This window comes from Cucumis melo, chromosome 1 (genome assembly GCF_025177605.1).
Source record: "Cucumis melo cultivar AY chromosome 1, USDA_Cmelo_AY_1.0, whole genome shotgun sequence".
In the NCBI taxonomy this organism is placed as follows: domain Eukaryota; kingdom Viridiplantae; phylum Streptophyta; class Magnoliopsida; order Cucurbitales; family Cucurbitaceae; genus Cucumis; species Cucumis melo.
The window spans coordinates 1,758,232-1,784,293 of record NC_066857.1 but is presented as its reverse complement, the minus strand read 5'-3'; the positions used below and the strand labels follow the sequence as shown (position 1 = coordinate 1,784,293).

Genomic DNA, 26,062 nt, shown 5'->3' with positions numbered 1-26,062 from the left:
ATTAAAACAGCAAAGCAGTAATGAAGTTTGCGACCTTTCCAGTAAGGATGACACGTGGGCGAAACTTTGTGTCTTTTGACTAATTCAAACTCTAATAATAATAAGAAGAAGAAGAAGAAAAATTGCAAAAAAGGAAAACAGATACTTAATTACAAAATGTTGACTTGGTCTTAATTTGACTAATGTACAGCTAGGATTTTGCGTCTTTGTTAAGAAAGTCCTACACACCCATCAATTCAATACCCATTCCTCCACTTTTTCCCTTCTTCTGTTTTTCTCACTAAAATCCATTTGGTTTTGTATATTTTCTCTTAAGGAGTGTTTGAGGCAACCACTGTTATTAAAGTTTAGTTATAATAATTTATGTTTGAAGTATAAATTGTTCTTATTTGGATCGTAATAGTATGTGTTTGATGTGTAAACTGTTTTAGTTTGATAAGAAAATAGTAAACACCGTTAAAAATAATGAAAAAAAATGGTGAATTTAGAATAGTGAATATAATAACAAATAAATGATTTTGAAATAATGTTTGGAGACTTTTAGGTAATATTATTTATTGTATCAAGAGATGTTATTATAATCCTTAGTTCTTACCTCAAAAAATCATCGTTGGCGATAGAATCGGTTTGTAGTATATATGTCATTGGTAAAATTCAATTTGAACTTAAAAATTAAGAGCTAGTGTTTAGTAAAATCAGTATTTGATTGTTGTGAGATCAATTGTATGTTTTCATGCTAAGCCTTATGCATTTTGGCTTTTATATTGAAATTTAACTTTTTTTTACAACTTAATTATTCAATACTTTTACATATATATAAGTTTTTGAGACCTTAGGGTTAAAGGCAAGGTAGGTGGTTAATGACTCCTTGGGATCTCCAACTTTTGTCAGATTCAAGAACATTTCTCATGAATATGGTCTATGAAAAATATTTGGAAGCACAAATAGTTATATGAAAAGGTACAATATGCACTGACGTATTTACGTAGGGGGTTAGAGGGAGCATATGTCTTATCACATTATCAGTTTTTGTATTTTTAATATTAATTTTAAAGTGTTAGATTACAATATATATTAAATAATGTTTTATTTTAGACGAAATATGTTTATGATGGTTGTGCTTCCACTCTCATAGTGTTTTGCAAATTTAACAGATATAGTGTTTTCTATATGATTTTTTTTTTCAGATTTGTCACTTTTACAACGATAGAACGTTGTTGTCGTTCATTCACGCATCCCCACACCCTTTCCATTGTCATTGGGTTTGATGTGAATGCTGAGGTCGAGTCAAATACCAAGATTCTTTACACGAAAATCCACATAAGAAGATCGAAACTATTTTAGTGAAGAGAGATAGGGCAGTAATGCCTTTTGGATTGATATCGTTTCGAGTCAGCTGGTGGCATTAGTTGGTTGGTACGTGAGTACTCCACTCGATCTCTCATTCTTGCTTGGTGTTAGCAGATGAAGTCCTCTTGGGGCATTAAAAGTAGTTTAGAAGTTGGTTGCTCTAAATCAAGGGTTTATCTTAATCACTTATATATATATATATATATCCCAAGTTTGGTATGGATATATTCTTGCCCTTGTTTATGAGTTTGATTGTGTTATGCCCTCATAAGTTTGGTTTTAGACATAGAAACTACTGTTGTAACTGTCCAGGGTTGTTATCTCTATTGTTGTAACTCTGTGGTTTGTGGTAGTCATAGGGTTATATAGATATCAAAAAGAAAAGAACAGGAAAAAGTAGGAATGTCCAAATTCATAAGCTATTTTAAAATAAATAAGCGTTAATATATTACATTTTGGTGAGAAATAAATGCTTATAAGGTCCACATGCCTCTCCACTATATATGCTCAAGAACATGAAACAATAGTCTTTCTCCCACAAAAACAGAAAGCTTGTTTTCCCTTTGTATATGTCTTCAAATTTTATTTATTTATCTCTAAAAAACTTAACAAAGTTGTGTGTGTGTGTGTGGGTATATATATATATATATATATGCTATGTCGGGGTTAATTTTGATTTTCTCGTTGGCCCGAAACAAATGGAGGATGGCTAAACGAAACACCTGCACGATGGATCTACACGATGCACCTACACGTACGAAAGGTAAAGACAAAAAGAAAAGAAATTGTAATGAAATACTTATCTTTCTTTTCGGTCTCTTTCTCTCTTATTCTGCAAACCATATTTTATTGATGGCGATTTTAGATTACGAATATAGAAGAACACACACAAATCGAAGATGAAAGAGAATAAAAGATGAACACAAGATATACATGGTTCGGTTGAAAATGCCTACTTCCACACAGAAAAGATCGCTTTCTTAAAGAATTCTTGGGATGACTACAAGACTTTCCTTCTTGCTTCCGTTCTCTCTTTTTGTTTTGAAAATCATGTAAACCCCCCCCCCCCCCCACGCTATTTTTGTTATACACCTTTATATATAGGTGTTTACACAAAAAGGAAAAAAAAAACAGTAACTACTTAGGTTGGTGTCGGAATTCATAACCCGTTACATGCTAGTTTTTAATCTGGGAACTAAAATGGTGTCGAGATTAAAATTAAACCAAAATATGGGAACTAAAATGGTATTTTAATCTAAACATTTTAAGATATTTTCAAATCCGACCACAAAAACGAAAGTAGAACTACATTTGAAAATGATATACGTAAAAAAAAGAAAGAGAGAGAGAAAGACATTCATATTAGTTTTAGTAGAACGTATGAGAATGAAGAGAGAATTTGGTAAGGACAAGAGGAGTCCGACAAGGATCATTAGGGGGCACATGTAAGTGTGTAATTCCATGGGTTATTTAAATACAATTTTCTTTGCAAAATAAAAAAGAAAAAAAAAAAAGGACAAAAATTCTAAACACAATGGTTGTCATTTGTCGTACAAAATATATATCCTAAATAAAATATTTTCTCACATTCCAATAATTCTCTTTTTAAAAAAAAAAAAATTATAGATTACAGTCTGATTGGTTCGAAAGTATCACTTAATTTTTTAAAATTTAATTATCGTGTATATATATATATAGTGTATAAACAGACTGTTATTATCACATTTCAAAAATAAGTTTGAACTATTAAAAGTTGTAATAATACTCTTTAACCCTTTATAAGCTCTATGCTTGTTCGTTACTTTGTTTAAAATATAATTCAAGATCTTTAAAAATGTCATTAATGTTATAAAATCAAGAAGCACAACGATGTATGATAATAACATAGATGTGAAGAAAATGTAACACAGTGATAAATAATTAAAATGACTAAAATGGAAATGAAAATTGGAAATTTCTCCAAAGTTTTTCACTTATCTCCGTATTTTTTTGGATTCTTCACGAATGTACATATCTCTACCAAATCTACTGAAAACCTCGGTATTTATAAGTTAAATGATAAGACCAATTACATAGTCATAAAAAAATATGCTTGGAGGGCACGTGACAAGTAAGAGATGGATTACATAGACATTAAGAATGTATGAGTAGTAGAACATATGAACATATACAAATGGAATTAGTGGGTAAAAACCACTTTTTTCTCGGATACACTATATGTACCTACTTGTATAGATAGTAGTCTATCATGGTATATCAAATATAAGCTGTTGTGATATCTAATAATATTAGTAAGTATTTTAAGAAGTTTTGTTATTTAATATAATTTTTCTAATATACTTAGGAATACATAACTTAGAACTCTCAAAAGTTGTATCCGTAATAGTAGTCTTTAGAAAACAAGTAATTGTCCTCCCAAACTTTGTAGCATTTTTGTGATTCAATAATAGCTTATTTAAATAAAACTTTTGAAGGAAAAAAAAAAGTACAAGATCTACAAATGACAAGGCGCCAATTGTACTCGTACATCATATGTATATTAAATTCCATATATTCTTAAATAAAATATTTTCAATTTCAACAATTTTCAATTAAATCTTATTTTTTTTGACATTGACGACGGTTATATTTCAGTTCCTCAGACACCTACTCAGTGTCTTAATTAGAAATATATGTTGTATTAATATACTTAATTTTTTTAAAAAATAAACAAAATTAATAATAATTACTACAAAGTTTAATGGTGTGGTTTGTAATTGAATGATTAATTTAAATAATTATCTTGGAGGAAAAAAAGAAGAACAAAAATGGTTGCCAATTGTCATTACAAATAAGTATCCTAAATAAAGTATTTTCTCATGTTTCAACAATTCCCACTTTTACCCTTTTTTTCCCCTTTTTGTTTCCCTTTCCGTCCCATTCCCATGTCATCATTGTGGACACACCACCGCCCTTTCCTTTGCTTCCTAAGATGCTCTCTAAAATTTCCAACAATATGTATTGTTTTTTTTTTTGGAATATTGTTTTAAATTAACACAACTTCTAAAATTATTTATAAACTTAGTAAAATATAAATGTTTAAAAGTTTTGATTTATTTAAAAATGAGATATTTTTTTAGATATAGTAAAAAAAAAAATTAAAATATTTACGACATATAGTAAAATTTTAGTTTTTATCAATGATATATACAGATAGATTTTTATTACTCTCTATTAATATTAGTGATAGAAGCATATCAGTGTGTATCGATGTCTATCAGTGATAGAATATGAAATTTTGCTATATTTTCTCATATTTATCATTTTTGATAATTTTTCTTAAGTGGGTGTTTTGATTAATTTAAAGTAAATATATACAAATATATATTTTGCTACCGAGTATAAATTTTTTTTTTGGAAAAAACCAATTTAAAATTATAAGTCTAATAGTGAGTCCATGTAAAATAAAGTAAATCATTAGTCTTATACATTAACTTTAGGGACATTTTTAAAAATAGTAAAATAAATTAAAATATTTACCATCTATAGCAAAAATTTTAGATTCTATAAATGATAGAAACTGATAGACTTTTATCACTGTCTATTAATGACACTAATAGAAGGATGTCAGTGTCTATCAAATATTTGTTATCGATAGAATCTGAAATTTTGCTATAACTTGTAACTATTTTTGTCAAACTTGCTATTTTTGACAATTCCCCAGCGACGGTGATAGAAGTCAATCAACTTCTATCATTGATAAAATCTAAAAAAAAATTACTATAGATGGTAAATATTTTTGTCAAACTTGCTATTTTTGACAATTCCCCTTAACTTTATATCTTACATTGATTGGGTTATTTCTCAAATATTCTAAAATACTATAGAGAGAGAGAGAGAGAGAGAGTGTTGGTTGAAAATAAAATAAAGTAAAGAATGATTTATTGAAAGTGAAGTATGTAGATATAAAGTTAGCAAAACTTGAGATGTAAAAGTGGCTTTTGTGTGTTGTGAACACATGACCTTAATTTGGGTGGATTTAAAAAGTATTAACTTAAAGGGAGAGCCTTTGCTAGATCCAAATATTCTAATTAGCCTTTTTCTTTCTAACACGTAAAAAAATGAACAAAAACATATTGTTGTCGTAAATGTAAAGGAGTTTTTTTACTCACTAAAAAGGAAGGAGGGGAGAAAGCAAATTACGAAAAGAAACAAAATATATAACAAAATATTATCGTTCATTGATGTAGGACTGCGATAGACTACTATCTGTATATATTTGTATTAGGATAGATATAAATAGTAGTTTATAGCGGTATATTTACAAACAGATTGTCATTTAAAATAACCTTTCGATTTGTAAAGTGTCGATTTAGTTTTACGTTTCAAAATTTTACATTTAAGTTTTCAGTGTTTTTTCTTTTTTAAATATTTCGAGTTTGTTTTAACTATGATGTTGCCTGAAATTTGGTTAATTTTTTTTAATGTATTTTTAAATGTATGATTTTAAATTTAGTTTCTCAAAGTTATATATTTGCAAATTTGGTTAAAAATAATAATGATAATTTGTGAGGAAAAAAGTATAAAATATATGAATACATGTTTTCAAACTTACAAGGAAAAAGTTAATCAACAATTTTCTTTTAATTTAAAAATGAATAATAGTAAATAGCTAAATTTAAAATTTATCGAAATATACAAACTAACATTGGATATTTAGAAATATATAAACTATAATTGAACAAGTCAGAAATTACAATTACTAAAAATGATAATTTAATCTAAAAATATTAATAGTTCGTGGCTTGAGTCTGTTCTTTTAAATTGTTGTAATGTTTTTTTCTAAAGAGCTTTGAAAAAAGGAAAAAAAGTTGATAGACGAGATTGTTATTGTTTTAAAATTTGACACAACATTTCCAATATCGGTTAAACTAATAATGTTATTTTAAAAAACCAACATGAACTATTTTTTAATCGTTTAAATTCAAAATTGAAATATTACCAAAACTCCAATAGCAAAAGATGTACAGTTCTGTTTAAAATTACTCGTGTGTTTTCAAAAGTTTGATACGTTACTCTATAATTATTATTATTACTAACATTTTTACGTCTAAAATTTTTTTCCCAATGTTTCAAAGAGTTTCTATCCAATGGTGTTTTTTAAACATTTATGAAAGAGCAAATGTATAATTGTTAGTTTAGAAAGTATAAGGATGTTTTTGAAACACGTAACAAAGTTTTATTATAATTTAACCTACGAACAATACTTCACTTAAAATCATTATCGTCTAAAGTTGTGTAAAACGATCATTCCTATTGATTGAAACTTCATTTTTGCATTTTTTTGATTCAAACTACTGTTGGAATTCTTATCTGTCATCCACATCTTCAAATCTAACCTTTAATTGCAATTTTTTTTTATGGCAATTCGTGTTTTCTAATTTTTTTCTATTATATTCTTAAATTTGTCTTTAGATTTGACGAACTTTGTCTAGTATAAAATTCAATTGTTTTAATTTAAAGGAATAAAATAAAGCATGGACGATATTGAACTAAGAAACGATTATTGGATAGGACAAAATCGTACCATCCTTACTTCTAGTTGTTATAAATACGTCTATTCCCTAACCTATACACAATCACATTTCAGGAGTTAGGAAAGAAAACTTGCTAAGTGAACTTTTTTTGCAACATTAAAACTTTTGTGTAAGTTCATTTTTTTATAATCCTACTTTCTTAGTAAGTTTTAGATACGTTAGAACTAAGCATTTCCTTCTTTAGTTATAAATATTTTACATCGTAGCATAGTTATCATAACATAAATTTATACTTTCAAATTTGAAGTTTCAGATTCGGAAAAAAATCTGTAACAAATAGATAATTATTAATAAAAATATTTGTATCGGAGAATTGTGAGTTGATCAGTTCATCTCCAATTATTTGCTAGGATATATAAAGTGCAAAAGGACAAAATTATCGTGGAACTTTCTCCTCAGTAGTGTAACGGAGATGGGTTGTATGAACGACTTATTATTGGATGTATTTAATGTTCAAATATATAATAAGAACTTAGTTCAACTGAAATTTATATATGTCGATGAGCGAGAGATCTATAGCTTAAACCCCACAATTTTATTTGTACTAAAAAGATAATTTGAACAAAAACATTTTTAATTCAAGATATAGCTGTGCACCTTCTCAGTTATATCTTGTATTAAAAATATAATCGTTGTTAAAATTTTAAAATGTTATTTGTTTAAATACTATTTTTATCCTTGCACTCGCAGTTTTCGTTTATTTTGGTCGATATATTTTCAAAACGTTCCTTTTAGTTTTCATTACCTTAAACTTTTGTTCATTCCGGTCCTTATACTTTCAAGATGTTCATTCTACTTCATGTTTTTTGTATCAAAGTGGTAACTTTTTGAAAATTCAAAACCCAAAATGAACTAAAGTTGAAAGCACAATAACAAACGAACATTATAAAATTAGAAAGACAAAAATGAATGAAAATTGAAAGTACAGTGACCAAAATGAACATATTTTAAAACTACAAAGACTAAAATGAACCAAAGACGTAAGTACAAAGTCAAAAGTAGTATATAATCCAATGTTTTTTTTATTTAAACAAAAACTTAGGTAGGCAAAAAAAAAAAAAAAAAAAAAAAAATCTTAGTCCAAGAGAAGTAGCCTAACAAAGCTAAAATAATGAAGTAGGAGACCTTTGTTTATGTTGAGGTGAACTACATATACAAGAATGTTGCCAAAAGAAAAAAACAAAACAAAAAGAATCCTACATATCATCATGTATTCACTCACATGTTTTTATATTTTGTTACATGCCCTATGTGTACGAGTAGGTGTGGCCTTAAATTCAGATAAGTGAGACACCAACATAGTAATTTTTCCAAATAAATTCAGATCCCATACGACAAATCAATTTGATCGAAAATAGAAAAGTTATATAACAATAGGTTAAGTTTAGTATCATATTCATATATCGAATTGTAATCTAAACGATTGTTTAAAGTGTATTTGATACTATATTTATAAAAGAAAACAGTTAAAAGGTGACAAATATGACAAAAGATTTATAAAATATAACAAAATTTAAGATTCTATCAATAATAAATAATGATAGACACCAATATGCTTCTATAGACCATATTGATAGACAGTAATAAAAATCTATCGAAGATAAAATCTAAAATTTTGCTATATGTTATAAATATTTTGATTTACTTTACCCTCTTTAAAAACTTGGGAGTGTAATTTTCTTCTAAGGAAGAAATAAAGCCATCGAAAAAGACTGTTGGAGGAAAATGATTTAAAATGTTGGATGATATTTTTAAATTTTGTATATAAAACAAAAGAGCAGTCAAAATAATATGAAATAAAAATATCCATCCATCCATATATATATATATATATATATATATATATATATCTTTGTCCAATAAAAATTAAAATAAAACACCACATTGCTTAAAATAATAAAATAAAAAATAGCAAGCTCGAGATTTAATATTCCGTTACATTATTACATTATTATTATATAGTTTTTCATAATGTAACATACGGAATGAAAAAAGAAAAAAGAAAAAAGAAAAAAGAAAAAAGAAAAAAGAAAAAAGAAAAGAGGATATTTGATTTGATTTTTCAAAAAAGAAAAAAGAGAGAGGAAAAAAATAAAAGGACAAATGGGTCCCACAGCTTGAAAATTAATTTAATTTTAGTGTTGGTAAATAAATTAATAAAATTATTTTTACGGAGGAAAATATAATAAATGTGCTCTTCCCCTTTTTTCTTTTTTCTTTTTTTTTTTCCTTTCATTTCTAAGTTTCCCCGAGGTTACGTCATTCACATTTCACAAAGACTGACTGCGAAAGTCTTTTCCCCCATTTCTACCTCTCTCTTCCATTTCCCTTTCATCCTCAATCTCTCTCTCTCTCTCTCTCTCTCTGATTTACTCTCCTCCCATGGCGGACCGTGGATCTTACGGCTTGGCTCCTCGTTTAGGTCAGATTTTTCGATTCTCCTTCTTTTATTTCTCTCTATTTTATTTTTGTGGCTTCTTTTTGCTCTACTTCGCCTACTTCTGTTACTTCTTCAATTCTACGATTGTTTCTTTCATTTCATGTGGGTTTTTCATGGGTTGGGTGAAATGGGTTTTTTTTTTTTTTTTTTTTTTTTGCTTTTCTTTGGGCCTGGGAATTATTGGGAAGTTGTTATTGAATGGATGGTTGGGTTTGGAACTGGGGATGGAATCGGGGCTAATGTGATTCCGTGTTCTCGGTTTGTTTGAGCAATTATAGGGTGTTTCAAATTTGGTCTCATTTGTTCTAAAGGTTATTATTCTGGGTCTTTAGTTTTACTAAGCAGACGCTTGAGCTAGTTTTCTTTAGCTGAAGTTACATCTGAATCATTTTTTTTTTTGGTGGGGTGGAGGTGGAGGTGGGGGTGGGGGTGGGGGTGGGGGGTGGAGGTGGGAGGTTCTTTTGTGCTACTGACTTGGTTGGAATTTAAATTTCGATGGGGAGTTCAATTTTTATGATTATGCAGACGGAGTAGTTTTTGGCATGAAACATATGCTCTGTTTGTGAGAAAGAACTTGGGGGATTGTATATTTGACGGATCTCGTTAGTTAAATACCATTTTATGACCTTAGTGGTTACTTGCGAGTATTTCCGTGGAAATTGAAGCTTCCTTCTACGAACAAAAAATTCAAGAACTCCTTGGATGTTGGATCTCGGACTTGCGACTGTCTTTGTTAAACGTTTCTGAAAAACTGAAGAGAATTCAGTTTTCCACGTTGATGGTAGCTATAGGCAAACTCATTCAAATCACTAGTAGTCCAGCTCAAAGAAAAATTCCTAGTTTGGGATGAAGTCCCCAAAGAAGCGAAAGCTCGAAGGAATATGTCGTTCACCTTTTAATCATGTGATGCTTCTCACACTTACTTTGAGGAAAGTTTTGAAGTTATTTTACATTGTATTTTTTTTTCTTTGACGAAAACGGCTTTGAGAAAACAAAGAAGAAAGAATACATGGGAATACAAAAAACCAAGCCCACAAAATCGTATCTAAAGGATAGTTACAAAAGTCCTTCGAAATTGAAGCCCCATGAGAAACATGAAAACGGACAAGAGACCAAATTTCTCTAGCATCCCTCTCAATCCCTCTAAAAACCCTATGATTTCTCTCATCCCACATAACCCACATAACTGCACAAACGTAAGCACGCCAAAGTAGTTTCCTATTGATTGATAGTGTGGGTAATTCATTGGTTCAAGGCCAATGCTGAATTTAATGGGGCCATAGATTTGAATTTCCCAGGAAGTGTATAAAAAAAAGCCTATTCAGTAGGCATGTATTTAATGGGGAATGATGTCACAATGTTGTAGTTTGTTTGCCTAGAAATCGACAAATAAACCATCTATGACTACATGGAAATTTCTATTTTGAGCATACAAAATTAAGAAGTTCTTCCTTATGACATTCCCTCTCAAGTATTGAGAACTACATTAATTCTCAAAATCTTAACTTTGGCAATAAAGGGATGATTGGTGAGGTGTTGAACAGAAATATGGTAATTGGTGCACTTGCATCATTTTTAATAAGAAATGTAGAATTCCTACCACCAAGTATTGTTGAAAACTGACATGGTTTTCTTCATTTCCAATGCTCACTGTGAATGCATTATTTAAGTGAAAGTTTGGTTCAAATTCTCCTTTTGTATTTTATCACAAGTTCTCATAATTGTAAGGGCTTAAACTTTCTACAATACATGGGATAGCATGGTTTCTTTCTTAGGGATCTTTATAAGCAGCTCGATTGATTCTATCTACTGGTTCAGGAAAATACAGAAAAAACCCATGATATTGGTCAAATTGATTGGTTTGAATTATAGTTGTCAGTTAGGTAAATTTTCTAGATATAATATGAAAAGACGTAGGCTGCATTTTGGATAGTATTTTTTGGTAGTTTTCTTTCAATTTGATTTGGTGCTTGGCGTAGGTGGAGTAGTTGGTTTGGGTTAGTAAAACAATGATTTCAAAATTGGTTTTGGCTAAATTCCCTCTTGAACCGATTACACCCCTGCTTCCTTTCCTTTATCACCTCATCATACATGTGAAGATAAGATTGCTCACGAGTTCTTTGGCTTGATGTTTCTAAGATTTTTAGTGGAAGATTTGGTGTGAAGTTATTAGAGAATTATAGTGAAACAGCAGGAATATATGCAAGCTTACATCACTCTTTTCTTCATCCATGCCAGTCGAGATATATTTTGCAAGTTCCTTTGGATTTTAGTTTCAAAGGTGGCTTATCTTTGTTATCAATTATTTTAATGAGAAATCCAGTTTCTTTGAGAAAAATGAAAGATAATAAAAGGGCATACCACATACATAAAGACACCTCAACAAAAGAAGCGACAAAAAAGTCCATAATGGGCTGGTCTAATAGTAAACAAGAGCGATGGACTAATAAAGTAGGGTCAAGCAGGTTGTTTGGTGAGAGCAGTTGAGGTGTTTATAAGCTGGTCTCAACACTCACGGATATATTAAAAAGAAGTCTAGCTATACAACCAAGGGCTTCATCCAAGAAAATCAAATCGAGGGGCAGTTACAAGATTCCTAGGAACCAGACATTTGAAACCTTTTTAAACCACTATAAATTCTTCTCTCTTAAACTTAATCTTTGCGAGGTAGCAAAAAAGCAAAGCGCCAAGAAAAACAAAATGAAAGAGTACACGGGTAAGCAAAAAGACGTTGATGGAGTTGGTTTACATTTTTATTTCTATCCTCATTTTTTATTTTGAAACTCAAGGACAAATTTTTTTAGGAGGAATAGAATAGGATGTAATAGGTTTTAGGATAACTTGGTTTATTCACGAGTAATTCTTTTTTTCCCATTTTAGAAATTAAGTTCCTTCTTAATTATCCTTCTAAGACTTTTTCTTGCATTTAATTCTCTCTCTATATATAGAGAATCTCTCTTCTTGTATGGAACAGCTTTCATAAGTAATAGATTTGATTGGATTCTTGGAGAGAATTCTCCTTATATCTCTTTAGGCTTCATTAGATGCACACAAAAAGAGAAGGACAACTGCAAAAAGGGCCTCATAAAGCAAAATAAGATAATCCTAATGGATAATACAAAAGGCATCGCCACCAAAGGCCACAAAGAATATTGTTAGGTGAATGCTCAAGCCCTTTAAGAACTCTGTCGTTCATTTCACCCCAATGGCTGCACAAAATAACACACAACCCTTCCACTACAAACCTAGTATAGATACTAATCTAGTCCTTGTGTTATTGAATTAATTGATGCATATTAATTTTTTCATTTTGGTTCTACACTGAAAGGACTCCAAAAATTGATTTCAAATCGTACTAAAAAACTTACATTTCCAAAGAATGTGATCCAAGCCCTTTGAACAAAGAGTGTGCCATGGTGGCCCTAACAAAAGTAAAGAATGCCTCAAGATTACCATGGTATATATCTCAAGATTACTCGTGTGTTTTCAAAAGTTTGATACGTTACTCTATAATTATTATTATTACTAACATTTTTACGTCTAAAATTTCTTTCCCAATGTTTCAAAGAGTTTCTATCCGATGGTATTTTTTAAACATTTATGAAAGAGCAAATGTATAATTGTTAGTTTAGAAAGTATAAGGATGTTTTTGAAACACGTAACAAAGTTTTATTATAATTTAACCTACGAAAAATACTTCACTTAAAATCATTATCGTCTAAAGTTGTGTAAAACGATCATTCCTATTGATTGAAACTTCATTTGCATTTTTTTGATTCAAACTACTGTTGGAATTCTTATCTGTCATCCACATCTTCAAATCTAACCTTTAATTGCAATTTTTTTTTATGGCAATTCGTGTTTTCTAATTTTTTTTCTATTATATTCTTAAATTTGTCTTTAGATTTGACGAACTTTGTCTAGTATAAAATTCAATTGTTTTAATTTAAAGGAAAAAAATCAAGCATGGACTAGGATAAAATCGTACCATTCTCTCTATATATAGAGAATCTCTCTTCTTGTATGAACAGCTTTCATAAGTAATAGATTTGATTGGATTCTTGGAGAGAATTCTCCTTATATCTCTTTAGGCTTCATTAGATGCACACAAAAAGAGAAGGACAACTGCAAAAAGGGCCTCATAAAGCAAAATAAGATAATCCTAATGGATAATACAAAAGGCATCGCCACCAAAGGCCACAAAGAATATTGTTAGGTGAATGCTCAAGCCCTTTAAGAACTCTGTCGTTCATTTCACCCCAATGGCTGCACAAAATAACACACAACCCCTCCACTACAAACCTAGTATAGATACTAATCTAGTCCTTGTGTTATTGAATTAATTGATGCATATTAATTTTTTCATTTTGGTTCTACACTGAAAGGACTCCAAAAATTGATTTCAAATCGTACTAAAAAACTTACATTTCCAAAGAATGTGATCCAAGCCCTTTGAACAAAGAGTGTGCCATGGTGGCCCTAACAAAAGTAAAGAATGCCTCAAGATTACCATGGTATATATCTCATTCTTGCTAAAGCAATATTTTGTGTATGTGCAATATACCCTCTCCCATGTGGCCATGTCCAATCACACGAAAGAGAGAGAAGCTTGGAGTCAAAAGCCTGAGAGCCTATATTTTATTTGTGAAAAGGAAACAGACCTTTAAATTTTTTGTTTTTGGGATAGAAGACAAAATATGTACTAACAAAGAGGAGAATACAAAAAAGGGGGAGATGAGATATATCATCGCACCAAAAGGGCTACAAAGAAGGTTTCTGGTTTCTTACCCTATAACGAAAGGCTCTTAGTCGGCATAAATTCTAGGTTTTGGTAGTTTGATCTTTTGTAAGTTTTTATTTTTAAAAAAATTGTTCGTTGTTTAGTGAACTGTTCAAACTATTTTGTATGAAGAAAGATTACGTGTTGATATTTTTTTTTGTTTTTGTTTTTTGGATAAGAAATGGTTTCTTTGAATAAATGGAATATCCAAGGCAAAACCATTGTTACTTTGTTAATGTGCGCATACATGCTCTATGGGAAATATTTTAACCAACCCGTTCTTGTTGTATGTACCGTTTTTTTAAAAATAAATGTTAATATCTCGTTAGGTTCTCTCTGCACTCTTGCTTTTAGTTCTTGAAGCTCCATGTTTGCCATACACTTGCTCACTTCTCACAGCTGTTAAAACTTCTCTATTGAGCATTGGCTTTTATTGAACAATTTTAGTAATTTTAGTAGGCCATAAAGCATAGTTTTAATATCTATCATTGGCCATCATTTCTACTTGCAAAACACATATACTTTTTGGGTTTGTGAAGTGAACTACTGTTTGATTTTTTCTTTCATGGCTGACATGGCCTATATTCATGCAGATATCGAGCAGTTATTGATAGAAGCAAAACATCGTTGGTTACGTCCAGCTGAAATTTGTGAAATACTACGGAACTACACTAAGTTTCGTATTGCTTCAGAGCCTCCAGATAGACCATCAAGTATGATTTTTACAATCATTACTTAACAAATATTTAGTTATGTGAACTTGACTGCCAAGGTTGCTTAATCAGTCTTATGTACTCCATTATTATCTTCTGTTTTTCTTCTTTGAGACGATCAACACAAAGTAAGATAATTGAAGGTTTTTACCTGGAATATCGCCAAACCAGCAAATAATTTGAATACGGAATAAAATGTTTACTTGGCCACTGTGGAACAACTAGCAACAATCTGATTTGTAAAATCTGAAAATTGAAGGACATCAAATAAATAGTGAATGGTGATTGATGAAACAGAACAAGATCTTTTTCATGTCCTATCACACTTGATGTACATCCACATCTAAACAGAAACTGGAAATTTTATTTGTTCGCCCATGTTCAATTTTTTTTTCCTAAAAGTCACATCTGGCAAAGATCTTCACATTTTAATATTATTCTTGGACACTTTGCAAGTACAATGGGGGTTTCATTTCAAATGCATCTATTCTTGTGCTTTTCGTAATAGGTTATGTTGGCATTATGCATTATTCTTTCAGTGGTAGGGGCATGGTAAGGAACTCTTAAAACGTGTTAATTGGGCTCTTTTTTCTATTTTAGAAAATGTTCCTCATCCAATGTATATTCCATTTACAATTCATAAGTAAGTTATACCTCAGATTCTCCTCCCACGAGAAAGAATATTGGTTTTAAGCACTATCTATAGTAACGTCAGTTTACTGCAAAGGTTGTACTTGAAAAACCCTGAAGATTCGTAGTCTATGCTAAGGCACTAAAGGCAACCAAAGAGTAAACCACTCCAAGGCTGACTGCCTCTTTGAGATTTGGCGATAGCTGCCTTCCAATTGTGCAGTGGCTCACTTTCCCTTGTTTATTTCCATGTCTCCCCGAAACCACTATGCCATTGCACCAGAAGCTGTGTTCCTTCCCAACCTTATATAATTTGGATATTATTTTAATTTCTGTTTTATTGAACAATAATGGCATGGTTAGATTTTATGATGAAAAATGGAACTTAACCTATCTCTTTATCTCATCAACTTGAAATAGTTCAACTAGTTTTGCTCCATTTACCACTAACTACTAAGGCTAGCATTCCTTGGATATACCATTCCCGTTAACATTTACTTTTACCTTTCAGGTGGGTCACTTTTTCTTTTTGACCGGAAGGTTCTGAGGTACTTTAGAAAGGATGGACATAAATGGAGGAAGAAGAAAGATGGCAAAACTGTAAGGGAAGCTCATGAGAAGCTGAAGGTAACTTACAGAAGGCGCCATTTTCTTAATATAGATTTTTTTTTTCTCTACAATCACCAAATTAAGCTATTAGCTAAGCTATTATATTTATTTATTTATCTTGTTCTGATAATCTTTTTTCCTTGCTACTGGATATTTGGGCTTTTCTTGTTTTTTTCATCTCTTATTACTCCTTTTAATGGAAAACATGTACTTTGTTATTTAGTTTTGGAGGTAACTTTTCTTTAACAATTTTATTAGGTTGGAAGCATTGATGTATTGCACTGCTATTATGCCCATGGAGAAGAAAATGAGAACTTTCAAAGGCGCAGTTATTGGATGCTTGAAGAGTAAGTATGATGCCGCTGTAAATCTTTCTCAGCCTTTCTTGTTTACATTTTCGTTGTAATCTGCTTTATGCTTTGTTCTTGTCTTTCATGAGATTGATTCTCACATTTTTCCCTCACAAACAGTTTTGGAGCAAGTTTGTTCAATTTTTCTTTTGTGACCATCACATTTGTATTAAGTTTATCCGGAAAGTGCTCTTTCGGGATAAGATGTAGGACTATTATCATGAAATATGAAAACTGAAATTGCAAACAAATAAGGCCACGTGAGAAGAACCTAATCAAAGAAATATAGTGGAAAGAAAAAAAAAAGAAAAACTTCCAATTGACGACCCAAAATCTCAATAACAAAATTATAGTCTTGTTGTATGTTTTATAAATATCAATAGTAAAGTTAAAAGAGGTAAATTTTATGCCACTAGAGGTTGAAGATAAAGTGTACCTCTTTCTCCTTTCTATTTTTACTTGTGGTGGGACATTATGAGTGGGATCATTCCTTAGAGGTTGACAACAACTCCCTTAGGGGTTTGAGGTGGGTAGAGACAAATTGATCTTCTCACCTATAGTTCGCTGGCGAAATTGTAATGCGAATGGAGGTACATGATGAGTCGAGACCTCTTTTGAATGAGAGAGATCCTAAGAATATGAAAATATGGTTAAAAAAGGCTTAAAAGAATTGGTAGTCATTGACTCACTACTTATCAATAAGGTGCACCTTTTTGGTGGCTCAATCATAGAAACTCTAGCATTACCTCGTTAGCATGCTTGACTTGGACCGTTGGAGTTTTCTTAACAAGCATGTGAGTGAGCATAAAGCATTATGAAAGAACCCATTGATTTGAGTGATAGTCTTTACTCTTAAAATAGTTCAAGAGAAGTAAGAGTGATGTTGTAAGGTCGACCATTAGGTGCCAAATTTGAATCTAGAATCTTGGTCCGAATCTTGGGCCTAATATATTATGGATATGAACTTCTTTTCCTTGGGAAGGACTTTATTAATCTGAATTGCATTCTATCTTTTTTGAGACCGTGTAAAAATTGAAGTAAAAATTTTTACTTGACTGTCAGAATTAAATATCAATAGGGAAAAATATTTATTGTTGGGGTTAAATGTGATCCTTCTAAGCTTAGTAGATGGGCATCTAGGGTAGCTTATGTGATATCCTATCTTTTTACCTAGGCCTTCCTCTTGGTCGCAGACCTAGGAGCCATTCATTTTAGGATCTTACTGCGGAGAAGTTCAATAGCCTCTTCCTTCTTTTTCTTTTTTTAATTATTTTTATATCCATAAGTATCCAGGACAGCTTTCGCGCACCTTGACTTATTTTATGAGACAACTCAAATAGTCTCTTCCTTTTTGGAAGATAAGTTACATTGTGGAAGGAAGGTTTACCTTGATTCAGTCTTTTCTAAGTGGAATTTGGATGTATTTCCTTTACTTATTTAGATTTTCAGTGTCAAGTCTGCATGATTGATTTTTTTGGGAGGGGCAGGTGAAGGTGAAGAGTGTCTTCTTTGGCCATGGGTAGAACATGAAGCTTGAAGACAAGAAAGGATAATACTGTAGATTTTCTGGGAGTGCATCCAAGAAATGCTCTCTTCTACTATTTAAGGGTTGTTTGGGGTGGGGGGGGGGGGGGGGGTGTTTAATATTTTAAATTTGATTTGGGAAGCATGTAGGTTTAAAACTTTTTGAGTTTAGGAAACCAGTGGGGTACAGGCTTCGGAAGCTTTAGAATGTAAAGTATAGTTGTCTCGTAATATGGTAAAAAATTTAAGCTACACATGTTTTAATATATATGTGCGTGTGTGTGTATGGAAACTTATTTTAATATATTAAGATTTTACTTGTGTTATTTTAGAATATAATATTTGTGAGGTTTAGATCATAATAATTTTCTTATTATGCTATTTTTTAAAAATAAAACCATAGTATGTGTAGGAAAATTATTGATAGAATCTCAAATGCTGCTATAGTTTGTAAATATTTTTGTTCAATCTTGCTGTATTTGAAAATGCCCCATATGTGTATTATGCTATACCTCTTAACATGTGAATGCAAAAGTAGATATAACATTTGATTTAAAACATGGGAAAATTATTTTATTTTTTTTTCCTTATACGCTCACGCCAAAAAATAAGTGGAAAATGAGATATTTTAAAAAGTTATGTTTGATGCAAAATTACCTAAAATATTCCATAACCAATCACTAAAAAGGGCAAAAGGGGAAATAAAAAAAATTCTTCTCAATATCCCCTTTAGGTTAATTGTTGCCTTCTATTATAGCCTTTCTGCTTAGATTTAAAATTTAAAAATTATTCACTTATTTTAATAAATTAATTTTCCTTTTCATTATTTGAAGCATTTTCAAATATAGCAAAATGAACCAAAATATTTACAAAATATAACAAACTTTTAGATCTATCATCGATAGACATTGATAGATTGATAGAAGTCTATCAGTGTCTATTATTTCTAGAATATGAAATTTTGCTATATTTTGCAAATATTTTCCACAGCTCTGCCATTTGCGATAATCCTCTTTTTTTCCCTCACCGGCTCATTTGCTTGTTGCAGGCATTTAATGCACATAGTTTTTGTCCACTACTTGGAAGTCAAGGTAATATAGTGCTTTACTTGTTCGCTCTTTCTGTTGTCCAATTTATCTAATTTTCCTTACCTTTATTATTTTAATTTATCTCGATTTCTCTGACAAGTTATTGTTTCCTCTTATGGGCATGTTTTCTTTTATTTTTATTTTCAGTGAATAATCTAGTTTTCTTATTTAGGTAAACAAAAGACGAAGTTCTTGACAAAATGGTCAAAAGCCAGATGTTTATAAAAACTTTTGTTTGGGCCTAATGAGATTGTATTAGTATCTCATTCTTGATTGGTATCGTCCCTAGATACGATAGGATGAAGTATTTTTCCATCTTCTGCAAACGTGCATTGTTTATGCATCTGTAGTTTTTTCAAAAACAGCTATGAATTTTGACATTAATATTTAATTTATTTATCCAACTCATATTATCAATTTTTAAATCAGGGTAATAGAACCAATGTTGGAGCTGTCGTTGAGACTGATGAGGTTTCAACAAGTTCACAGAAGAGCAGTACTAAAAGTTCTAGCTATTCCAGCAGTCATAATCAAGCAGCTTCTGAAAATGCAGACTCCCCCAGTCCGACTAGCACTTTGACATCATTTTGTGAAGATGCTGATAATGGTATTTTCATTTTCCTTCGCTGTTTATTTCTTGCTCCTTGAATTTTTTCTATTTTTATGTAGATCTCAAGGTCTTAAGATTATTTTATTCAGTGGATAAAAAAGTTAAACAAATAGATGTTGCTTTGGTTTCTGTTTTTGTTTACGAAGTTTTTACTCTACATTTATTATGGAGGTTGCCACTTGAATTTGCAATTTGGTGCAGAAGACACTTACCAAGCAACTTCAAGATTTCACTCATTTCCCACGTCACCAAAAATGGGAAATGGTCTTCTGGTGAATAAACCAGATGCTGGTCAATCAAATTTTTATTTTCCGCATTCCTCTTCCAGTAAGGCCATTTAAGAATTCTTCCCCCAAACCCCACTACTATAGTTAAAATATACAATGTAGTTATCAAGTTCTCTCTGATAGAAGCTTTGACATAATCTGACATTTCACAATATTGACTTGTGTAACATGTCAGACAACGTTGAAGGTTGGTCATCAGTTCCTGCTGTGGATTATGTAGCACAAGTCCAGAAAGATGGACTTGGGGGGTAACAGTGGTGATACTAGTATGATGGGTTCTCAGAAGACACTCAGTTCTGCCTCGTGGGAAGAGATCTTGCATCAATGTACAACTGGATATCAAACTGTACCTTCTCATGTTTTAACCTCTTCAATTGAACCTCTGTCTTCTGGAATTGTCATTGGACAAGAGAATTCAACTCCTGACAAGATTTTAACCAGTAATAGTGCTATTAAAGAGGACTTTGGGAATTCTCTGACAATGACATCAAACTGGCAGGTATTTTGAATTTGTTCAGTTCCATTTCTTTTCTCTTAAATCCAATCTGTACATCTGATTGAAGAAAATAATTCAATCTACATAGGCCTCAAATACCTCCCAAGAAAACTTGGTGTGGTTGGGTTGGGCTATGGTAGACTAGATTTGGGTGGTGAAGTTTTTTTTGTTGTAGAAAGTTTACCAGCCTGGCATTATATCACAGAGGGGCAAGTGATTCTTAGCCTGGCTTGTTATTATAATTCTTCTGTTTCATACTTGCACTTAAGAGAGCTACTAATATGACTGTACATGCACACATACACACTGACAAACACATATTTTCAGTTCAACAATATGTAGGGTGGGAGATTTAGTGCAAGTTGTGTTATATTGTTTACACTTTACATACTTACACATATTTAAACAAGTGGTTCATGTAGTCACTTATCTATTTTTTTAGTTCAACATTTGTGGTTGAGAATCAAACCTTCCACCTCTACGGTAGAAGGTCATGTCAATTACCGCTGAGCTATGTTCACTCTAACCTAGTTGTATTCACTTATCTATTCCTTTTTTAATCTAGGTAACCAACTTTTTCTCTAAAAGAATGAAAACATATTTAGGAGAAGTTGATTGAAAAAACTATGGTTGAAAATGATGAGTTGTTGATAGTCCTTTGGTTACTCTGGATATAAACTTTATGAATGTGGTGGCTCATGCTTTTTTGTAGGGAGTTCGGCTTGGGTTGGTCGGACTCATGCTCAAATTCTTAGGTTGCTTCTAAAGTTCCAACCATATTCTAAATCTAGATGTAGGCTTGTTTGAGGTGGTAATGTAGGAAGGTTGGAGTCTTTAGATAAAAATGTCACATGAAAGTCGTTGGTCACCTCACCTCTTATTTCAAATGGAGTTATGCTATTCAATTGTGTTCTTGCTCACTCGTCGTGTTACTCGACACTCATAATATGAAATAATTTATTAAAAATTGCATGCTACAGATAGTTATAACTTTTTTCTGGATTCAACTGCAGGTTCCTTTTGAAGACAACACTTTGTCCTTTTCAAAAGAGCACGTTGATCATTTTCCAGATTTGTATTCAGTTTGTGACATAGATAGCAGGTTAACTGCGCAAAAATCTCACGATGCAACTTTTGGAAGTGGTCATGAGATGTTTTGTGCTCATCCTGGCAAACAGAATGAGGAGATTTTGCCAAACCTTGAATTACAGTTCAAAGAAGGAGAATCATATCCAGCTATGAGGTTGAGTTCTGACAATGATATGCCTAAAGAAGGTACCATCAGCTATTCTCTGACTTTGAAACAATCATTAATAGATGGGGAGGAGAGTTTGAAGAAAGTCGACAGCTTCTCAAGGTGGGTATCTAAGGAGCTTGGGGAAGTTGATGATTTGCACATGCATCCATCATCTGGCTTGTCTTGGACCACTGTAGAATGTGGTGATATGGTTGATGATTCGTCATTAAGCCCTTCTATTTCTGAAGACCAGCTTTTCAGTATAACAGCCTTTTCTCCAAAGTGGACAGTTACAGATTTAGAAACTGAGGTAAACCAATGTTTGTAAAACTGAGAAAGTTATATTTCCAATTAATCTTGAGAAATGTCCCACCAAAGCCTTTGAAATTCATGGGTTTACTATCCCCATTTGTCTAGATTTCCTTATTGATTTCTTTCACTTCACCTGCTCTAAATAATATGTTATTTTCTTCTTTTCTATGTTTTACATAATTTGCCGACTTGTGAGTCATTGAAGGTTTGTGGTTTTTTTTTTTTTCTATATATATGAATTGTATTTATTTATTAAAAGAGCCAAGCATATCTTTTTTATTTTCCAGAAAACTAAATATCTTATTTTCTTTTTACTCAATCAGGTTGTGGTTATAGGGAGGTTTCTGGGGAACAATAATGGCACAAACTGCCACTGGTCATGTATGTTTGGGGAAGTTGAGGTCCCTGCAGAGGTTTTGGCTGATGGAATCCTGTGCTGTCATGCACCACCACATAGTGTTGGGCGAGTCCCCTTTTATGTCACATGTTCCAACAGAGTAGCTTGCAGTGAGGTGCGTGAATTTGATTACTTAGCGGGCTCTGCGCAAGATGTAGATGTTACCGATATATACACTGCTGGTGCTACAGAAGAATTACATATGCATTTACGATTTGAGAGGTTATTGTCCCTTGAACCTTCAGATCCTTCAAATGACCTCTCTGAAGGTGCTTTGGAGAAGCAAAACTTAATCAGAGAGCTTATCACAATAAAGGAAGAAGATGATAGTTATGGGGAAGATCCAAATCCTCAGAATGATCAAATTCAGCATCAAAGCAAGGAGTTCCTTTTTGTAAAGCTGATGAAAGAAAAGCTGTACTCATGGCTTATCCACAAAGTTATTGAAGGTGGCAAAGGTCCTAATATATTGGATGGTGAGGGGCAGGGGGTAATTCATTTAGCAGCAGCCCTTGGTTATGATTGGGCCATCAGACCAATTGTAGCTGCTGGAGTGAGTATCAACTTTCGGGATATTAATGGATGGACTGCTCTTCATTGGGCAGCATTATGTGGCAGGCAAGGATACTGAAACTTGCAAATGAAAACCCTTTCATTCATACTAATCTGACTCATTGATAAAGCAAAAAAGAATGCTTGGTGCCTATTCTTTCGATATCAATCAACAAGAGACCTTTATTTCCTCAAAAGTTAGCTCGAAAATTCGTGAAGATACAAAACAATGGGGCTGACTGGAATTAGTTGTTTTTTTTTTCTCTCTCTTTCATGTTAAGCATATATAGATACAGTAGGATTGGTGTAGATGCATGTAAGAACCTAAAAAGATGGAAGGAAGAGTAATGCTAAAATTACAGTATCAGGGTGCAATGATATAATCTTTATTTTGCTTTGGTGAGGAATGGAAAGTTATGAGATATTCGAGTATAAAGAATGTTATAAGTCATATAATGGTAAATATTTAGAAAAGTTATATTTTGTTCTCCTAATTACTTTCTGCTAATCTGAATTTAAGTAGATTTCCATGCTGATGACCCTGTTTCATGCAGGGAGTTGACAGTTGTAACCCTTATAACACTGGATGCTTCTCCTGGACTGATGTCAGATCCTTCTCCAGAAGTTCCTTTGGGCATAGTGCCTGCGGATCTTGCATCTATTAATGGACACAAAGGGATCTCTGGTTTCCTCGCAGAGGCAGCATTGACCAGCTATGTCAGTTCCATATCAATGGCTGAAACTGTAGACGATGGTGTGTCAGACGTTTCAAAGACGAAAGCTGTGCAAACTGTTTCTGAACGAAAGGCCACACCGGTAAATGATGGTTTTGGCGATTTGTCCTTGAAGGATTCATTGACTGCTGTCTGCAATGCTACTCAAGCTGCTGGCCGTATATATCAGATATTAAGAGTACAGTCATTTCAGAGGAAAAAATTATCGGAGTGTGGAACTGATGAATTTGGATCGTCAGATAATAGTATTCTTTCATTTATGAAAGCCAGGGCACGTAAGTCTGGACTAAGTAACAACCCAGCTCATGCTGCTGCAGTTCAGATACAGAAAAAGTTCCGTGGTTGGAGAATGAGGAAAGAATTCTTGCTAATACGTCAAAGAATAGTGAAAATTCAGGTTTACACTCTCATACACAATTAATAAGCTCCATTATATTGGTGATATGTTTAGTTAATTATGAATATTTAACTGAATGAGAATAGGTAAGGAAAACTTCGAAGTTCTAACTCTTAAATTTTCTTGGTATGAAACATTCTTGGAAAATAGACGAACAGGGGAAAATTTATATTACTTCTGTGGATTTAATTTTCTCTCGGTATCTATTAATTAGTTTTCAGTATGTAATATCCTAAGATTCTGATACTTTAGTTTAGTGAGGAAAAATTTGAAATGCGATGTAAAGATACCCTTCCAATTTTGGTGAAATAAAAATATATTTTCAAACTTGTTCTAAAATATAGCCAGCTGTGAACAATTTTGAGAATATATATCGAAAACTGCTGTATTGTGTTGAACCTTTGTGTGAAAGGTGCTTTCCAAGCGCATTTTACTTGATTTATGATTTGTGATTAGTGAACTTTCTTCTGCTACATGAAGGATGAAACAGAAAATTAACTTCTCATTTTCATAATTACAAGGCCCATGTCAGAGGACACCAGGTGAGGAAGCAATATAGAAAGATTGTCTGGTCAGTAGGAATGATAGACAAGATTATCTTGAGATGGAGACGGAAGGGCAGTGGTTTGCGAGGCTTCCGGTCAGATGCAGTTGCCAAGGATCCACCCTCCTTGATGGCACCGCCTACTAAAGAGGATGATTATGATTTTCTGAAGGAAGGAAGGAGGCAGACTGAGGAGAGATTTCAAAAAGCACTTACTAGAGTCAAGTCCATGGCGCAGTATCCTGAGGGACGAGACCAATACCGTAGGCTTCTTACTGTGGTCCAAAAGTGCCGAGAAACCAAGGTATTAATATCTATCCCATTTCATTTTCTTGCTCGTCTTGTTTTGTCATAGATTCTAGTTTTAGTTCCATTTCTTTATATGTTGGGAATTTCATATGTTTAATATCCATGCCAGATGTTGACTCTTAATATTGCGTTGAATTGGGCGTTCTACGAAGTTGATTATATTGTAGTAGGCAAGCCTATGGCAACAACTATTTCTGTTATCCATCTATATAAGTGTATATATTTGTTGGATAAACTTAAACTGATTTCATATAAAAGTAGGTTCGAGTTTCATTTTGAAAGAAGTTAATAACGTTTAGTACTTTGGTTATGGAACTTTCTTTCTTCTCCTACTGATTTCTGTGATCAAATATAATTGTGCATTGATGGCTTGTTCTATTGTTTGCAAAAAATTTATCAGGGGAGTGCTATGGTTGTTACTAGTACTTCAGAAGAGGTAATAGAAGGCGATGACATGATTGATATCGACACACTGCTGGATGACGATGCTTTGATGTCTATGACATTTGATTGAGAAACAGATTGTGTTATCAATCAGCCTTCTGCTCTGATGCTCCTAACTTAAGCTTTTGCTTGTAAATACAACTCTAACTAATGTATCAGATTCAGATCTTTATATATGAACACACAGTATTTGGCTGCCTACCAAAACAAGGGTATAGATTTTATAGGTTGCTGATAGGTTTACCTGATGTAATTTATGGAGGAGAACCAGATTGTGTCAACTGATTAAATTTGAACCAAATTACTAGCGAATTTGTATATGGAAAGAACACTTGTTACTGCTACAATTTGTATGTTTTAGTGTCATTCTCTGAAAGGTAATTTTGAAGTTTGCCTTGCAGCACATTTCGTTTTATTTTTCAACTCTACTTTCGTTAAGAAATTTCATCAACTTCCCATCTTGAAGATTTGTTGAATTTAGTGAAATGTTTATATATGTATATGATATTGGATGTTCTTGCTCGACTTTCTATTGGTTGTCAGTATATTTTGCTCCACGGAGTTGTAACAACAAAACAACACAAAGTAGACCAAAATGATGCCATATATAAACAGAATGAACATCCCTTTCTCACTCAGTTTGGAAACATGGTCAGGTCGTTTTCATTTTAGTGAAACAAATC

General features: G+C 32.2%; 1 protein-coding gene across 1 annotated transcript; it reads left to right on the top strand.

The window, feature by feature from the left end:
• The first annotated feature begins 9,180 nt into the window (after positions 1-9,180).
• Positions 9,181-25,794, top strand: LOC103495424 (calmodulin-binding transcription activator 2). Its single transcript, XM_008456982.3, is given in 14 exon segments — positions 9,181-9,348; positions 14,740-14,859; positions 16,001-16,116; positions 16,357-16,445; positions 19,021-19,063; positions 19,490-19,667; positions 19,842-19,997; positions 20,133-20,200; positions 20,202-20,456; positions 21,467-22,000; positions 22,326-23,017; positions 23,506-24,082; positions 24,604-24,930; positions 25,336-25,794. Coding segments are annotated over 14 exon segments (3,309 nt in total). The 5' UTR covers positions 9,181-9,308; the 3' UTR covers positions 25,450-25,794.
• The last annotated feature ends 268 nt before the right edge of the window (positions 25,795-26,062 follow it).